Below are 6,000 nucleotides of genomic sequence, written 5' to 3'. Positions count from 1 at the left end.
TGGCATTGCAGAGCTGAGAAGCAAAAATTGTCTTTGGTGCCATGGAAACCAAACAAAGAACAACAGTACTTTGTTACTTTTCTTGCCTCAACAAAAATTCAGCAGTGTAGCCCTCAAGGATAGCATCCTTAGCAACCACCCTGCTGCTGGCAAGTGTGAGTAGTGAAGAGAGAAACGCAAGAAGAGGGTGTTTGGAGAACCCTTGGCACTGTTAAAAAAAGGTTATGGATGGAGGGCTTAATGATGGATAGAAGATTTCTTAAAGCTGGAAAGAAACACAGGGAGCTGATGCAACTGTGACCATGAACTGGGAACTCACTTGACAGAGTCTTGTAAACACTGAGAAAAGCCTTGCTGTGACCCATAAGAGTAGGAGATATGGGGACATCTTCTGGAGCTTGTAAACAGACATGTAGACCTTCTGGAAAAACAAGCTGCAGCAAATGCTGTCCTTCTCTTCCTCCTTTGGCACAGCATGACAGCTTCCAGGACCTTCTCTTCGACAAACGCTCCAGAGCACCGTGTAATGGCAGCAGCGGGTCATTTACTCATTCTCAAGCTGCATTTTCTCCTCTGCCCCTTTATAAGTAGCAGCTCTGGGGAGCCGCCTCCAAACCTGAGAGGGGGCTGTAGCAACAGCCTCTGAATCATGCTGGATTGACTGTCAGAAAGGTGAAGTCTTACATAGCTGTCAGCTGCAAAGCCCAGCACAGCTGTCTGTACAGGCTGTGGGTCCATTTTAACTTTGGTAGTTTTATAAAGCATACTTTTTCCCTCTTTGAAATTAGTTCTGATTCTACTCATGCCTAACTTCTTACATTCAGAGTTGTTTCTTTTTGCACTGTTATGAAAGCTATTGTCTTTTAAAATGTCAATTATTTTTGATTTTCAAAGCAATTTACTAACAAGAGGTACATGCAAGCCTGATGCCCAAACAGAAGAAGCAACTTTCATTCTTTGTGGTTTTCATAAGATATCTTCCTAAAATTCTCATTAAATGTGCATGAAAATTACATGAAGTATAAAGAAAATGCACTGCCATAGTTCTGTGAGATATAAATTTAACATAAAATAAGAAATTCAGTCTCAAGGTTTCCAAGATCACATCCAAGGTATGTCCCAGCTTCAGGGAAGATGCATTCTCCATTTGGTTCTCACTGAAGGCCTTCTGAAGCACACTGTAGTTTTCTGTTCAGATGCAGGCAAAAATGCAACCTGCTTTTCTCCTGATGCACAGGTAGGAAGGGGCTGGGATGTTCTGCAAGACTAGGAGAGCTGGAAGCACTTTCATACCCATGAGGCAGATACCAGTGTATCTGCCACAAAACGAGGCATCTCCCTGCTGCCATTGAAGATCTGGCTATGCTACAGGTAGATAGTTATTAAAGTCATCAGACTCAGGCCTCTGAATGGCAAGGGGAGATCGTATTTTGATGTGCAGCTCTGCACTGGTGTTCATGAAAGTTCTTTTTTCTTATCCTGAGGATCTGTGGTGAATGCTGTCAAAGGTGGCAGCATTAGCAGTTAAATTAGCAGAGCTTTCTGAGTGAAAGAATGAAGAGATGAAAATAAAGATAAAATAATTTATTAGAGGAGATCTGGGGAAAACAACATTTGTGCTGAGAAAGCTCTGAGGGGGCAGTGCAAGGTGCGTCCCTGCTGGAGCACATGGGTTGCTTTGTGCAACCAAAGGAGGACCAGGACCAACTATTCCTTATTTTTCACTGCATCTTGAGAAGTAGAGGGATGCAAGGAGCTCCACAGCAGGTGCTGGTATACCCCAACCTGAGATGTGCACGTGATGTGGTTCTTGGGATTGTCCTATGCAGAGTCAGGAGTTGAATGCGATGTTCCTTGCCGGTTCCTTCCAACTCAGGATATTCTATGATTTCTCATCAAATGGTGTTTGTGTCACTGGGCTATGAAAGTACTCTTGCCTTAAATGAGATTAATGTGAGAGGCCCTTCCTTTTGCCTGGCTGGTGGTATATTTCTCTTTCTCCCTCTGCTCTTATAACTGCTGGCCATGATGCCAAAGCTGAGGCAAGAGCTATTGCCACATTTCCTTTTGTGGCTTGCAAAACTAGAGCTTTCCAAAGGCAGGTGGTGGCCACAAGCTGCTGAGTCTTTGCAGAGGCATCACAGTCAGCATCATCCTTTTCTACGTGCAGTTAGCACATGATGCTGGCCAAAGGGTGATGGTGGGAGAGAAACTGGTGATACCAATCCTAACTCAGATAAATCCAGCAGTGCAGCTCAGAGTTTAGTCTGGAAATATAGGACCTGACCACAGGAGAGATGATCCTGGGATACCTGTGCAGCATGCCGAGCATTTAGACAGGATGCTCTAGGCCTTTAGGCAGAGGTAGGCTGCCACTTTCTTTAGAATACAAATGCCTTATTTCTGAAGGCAAACAAAGCTTTTGACTTTTTGTTACCCTCCTTCCTGTATTTTTTTTTTTGTCCTCTGTTTTTGATGACAGTGGTGTTTTTTAGTTATTTTTATTATTGCTGCCTAGATGCTGAGCTTGGATTTTTACTCTATTCAGAGGAGCAGGCGGTTTCATAGAGTGCTTAATTGCTGCAGTTCTGGGAATTGGGTATTTAGAGTTTGCTTCCGGCTTGCCTCACAACAGAATGTGATGCCTCCCCATCACTGGGCTCTACTATTAGACTTTGCAACAGTGAAACCAAAGTACTGTAAAGAGCAAAAAATAACCTGAAACTGATAAAAGTGGAGAAGCTATTGGGAGCTGTGGAGATGTAGATGTGATTGTAAATCCTTTTAAGGTAAGAAGTGACTGTAGAGTGCATATATGAAAAACAGTGTGTGTACACAGTATTGCAGACTGTGCCACCATTGGTCATACATTAGAGAAGGACCTAAAATATAAATAATGGGTTTTTTTGAGCTCTTAAGACGTAATGGGTGCAGGAATCTAATTGTATAGCATTATTAGACAACTATTAACTTCTGTAGAGACGTATGAACTTAATTCATGGTTGAAATGTTATTCATAAGAGAGAATTTTAAAAGCTTGATTATTGAGGAATAGTTATAAAATGTAATAGCAAGCAGATAGAAGTGGAAATCTTTTATAGTAGTCTAGAGGATTTGGAATTGTTATCTTCCATTTAATGTATTCCTTAGAATGCTTTTGAAATCTTGTCATGAATAAGTGTTAGCACAACTCTTTGTTTCAAAGGAAATATTTGATTATTGCCAAAAAATTGCACATTCTCAGAATACTTTCAACAGCTTACTAGAATGTGGAACGTAAATTAGGTTTGGAGAAAAAAGTTCATGCAGAGTGTTCTTTTTTTTCTTCTTCCTGCTGCAACCTTCAGTTTTAGATTGTAGAATCTGGGCTGTTTTCTCCTAACTGCAGTTGGTACTTCTGCTTGACAGTGTTTACATTATGAAACAATTATGAGATCCAGACAAATAAATGAAGATAAATAATGAACTCTTCTAAACATCGAGCCATAAAAGCACACTTTTTCTCCATGCTTTCTGAACATGTATTTATAACCCTTTCTTTTGGATTTTCTGCGCAATGCTTAAATAGGTACTGAGTTTTAGGAAGGAATTTGGAAGGAGAGGTTATTGACTGGCAACACAAAGGGGCTCAGTTTTGGGCAAGGCTTTGGCCTTTGAGGATACCGCAGTAAGGATGTCAGAGGGGAAAAACTAGGGGGAGAGCAAATGGCACTGCCTAGTTCAGCATCTTGGAGTTTATGATCACAAGCGAAAAATTTTTGATTTTCCCTGATAGTTAAGCATTTCATCCACAGCATAATTGCTTAGCAGCCATTTTCCGATGTGACATAACTGTTACATATTGTCTCAGGATGCTGACAAATTAAGTAAACAACTTTTACATCTCAGAAGCCTAAAAATCAAGGAGTTTCACCTTCCTCTTCCTTTCCACGTTTGTGTGATAGAAATGTACTTGGGGAGGCCAGGTTATGCTTAAAAGGAGTTTGGCATTCAACAGCTCTGGAAATGAAATTACCTTATTTGTGAGGGAGAGGTTCTAGTAGAAGCTGCATGTTGAATTTTTGGAGGAAGATCTAATGAATTCTCTCAGTTGGCAACCAGAAACTTCTGAAAATGTTTGTTAATGTGCCAGAGGTATATGGGATGCTTAAGAGGTTGGTCTTTGTCCCAGAAGACTTCCAGTTGAAATGCTGTTCCTGCCTTGGAGATGCAAGCTTTGAGTTTGCCCTGAAAAACTGCAAAACATAGCATGGACAAAAATCCATGCATATTAACTACTTGAATAGTTAGCACATGCCAATTTTCTTGCTGTGGTGTTAATTTCTAGATTAATGATATGTAGCTAGCTACCTTTTTCTAAGGCAGTTTTAGGAATAATTTCTGTTGTGCACCTTATTATTAAACAGATTTCACAAAGCTCACCAGAGAGCAAGAGAACCTTGTTTATAATTCTATATTTTATGTTCTTCTGACTTTAAAAGCCTCTAATTTGCTTTCTCCTCCTCAGTGATCTCTGAATTATTTTGTACCCAGAATACCTGTAAGGCTTTGATTGATTATTATGATGTGGTAAGAACCAAGTAATCAATTGCCAGGTTCCATTAAGCATAGCAAATATAAAAATTCATTATTTTTTTCTGTTTTAAATTTCTGTTTTCACTGTTATCTCGACTTTTATTTACTTGCAAGTTGTTTTTTTTCCCCCTACTAAGGACAAACAGAAAACTTCTCCTTTCATCTTCACTCTCTCTGATTTATGATAAATTTAGTTTCCTTCGGCCTGGCATTTGCTTCAGCAGGCAGTCTTCCTTCAAGTACCACCCTGATTGATGTATAATCTTTGATATCTTCCATTAGCCTCCAGGATCACTAAGTTCAAGGCCCTCTTGGAACCTAAGGAGCCCTGCCGAGGAACTGAAGACCTTCAGAGTCCTTGGGGTGATTGACAAGGTAATTCTTCAGTGTCTCTTCAAGAATTCAGTCATAAATCGACTGCATGCTGACATTCTGTCTTTGAAGCTGTGGATCTTAAGGATATGAAACAAAAGGGGAAAATGACTCAAATGCATCTGCACTTTAAAATAACAAAAGTAGAAGAAAAAAAGGCTTTTATCTAAGCAATTCATGTAAGGTCATGCAAAATGTATTTGAGCTAAAGGATAAGGTACATGTTTGGTGGCATTCAATAGGATGAGGCCTGTTTTTCAAAAATGAAGTCATAGTTACAATACTGGGGTAAGGACGAGTTGATGTTTTTTCAGTTGAACAGTCTGGTGGATACCTAAAATATAGGAGGATAGAAATTCCTACTTTTGAACTCTTACTTGAAATGGGGACTGGGGACACGTACAACTGTTCTCCTTACCTGAGAATTTGGAATTGAAATGTATTGCCAAGACAGAGATTCAGCAATGAAGCCAAGCTTATTTTTGAGTCATGCAAATAACGTCTTCCAAAATCCCAGGATAATACCCCTCTGTAAACAGTGAAGGACCATACGGAGTTTTTGCAAGCCTAATTAAGAGACCAGAAGAATTGTTGCATTGTTTTGATAACACTGATTAGCATTACCTTACCAAATACTTTTAAGATGATGTCTTATTATTCAGCAATGTGACAGTGGCTAAGGCAGACTGTAATGGCTTGTTTCCTTTTTGCTGTGCCAAGTCCCTTCTGCCTTTTAATAGTTCCTAATGTGGTCCGTGGTTTGTGAGTGAGATGGTGGTGCATTTGTAACTTGCATCAGAAAACTTCTAGCTTATCTCTTAAGGTCTGTATTTCTTGTTTCTTTTTCTTGTTGGACTGACCCTAGCTATTGGGACTGATTTTTGGTTTTCTTTGCTTGTTTTGTTGTAATTGTGTGCATAAGTTGATAATTTCTCCTCAGAGGGCTATATACATTAGGTATTATGGTTGCTTTTATAGCACACAAGGTTTTCTCAGCTCTGACTTCATATTCGTATCTTCTTTCCTCAGTTGTAAGTACAGAATTCAGCCTGT

General features: G+C 39.8%; 1 protein-coding gene across 3 annotated transcripts in view; it reads left to right on the top strand.

Moving 5' to 3' along the window:
• The window catches only part of RPS6KC1 (ribosomal protein S6 kinase C1), an 89,155-nt gene that overhangs the window by 41,449 nt on the left and 41,706 nt on the right, over positions 1-6,000 (top strand). For all 3 annotated transcript variants that reach the window (XM_027641736.1, XM_027641734.1, XM_027641735.1), the window contains one exon: positions 4,858-4,950. In XM_027641736.1, the coding sequence (XP_027497537.1) occupies positions 4,858-4,950 (93 nt within the window). The remainder of the gene's footprint in view (positions 1-4,857; positions 4,951-6,000) is intronic.

Source organism: Corapipo altera, unplaced genomic scaffold (genome assembly GCF_003945725.1).
Source record: "Corapipo altera isolate COAL_440 unplaced genomic scaffold, ASM394572v1 48b, whole genome shotgun sequence".
Classification (NCBI taxonomy): Eukaryota; Metazoa; Chordata; class Aves; order Passeriformes; family Pipridae; genus Corapipo; species Corapipo altera.
This window is presented reverse-complemented; position numbering and strand designations above follow the sequence as displayed.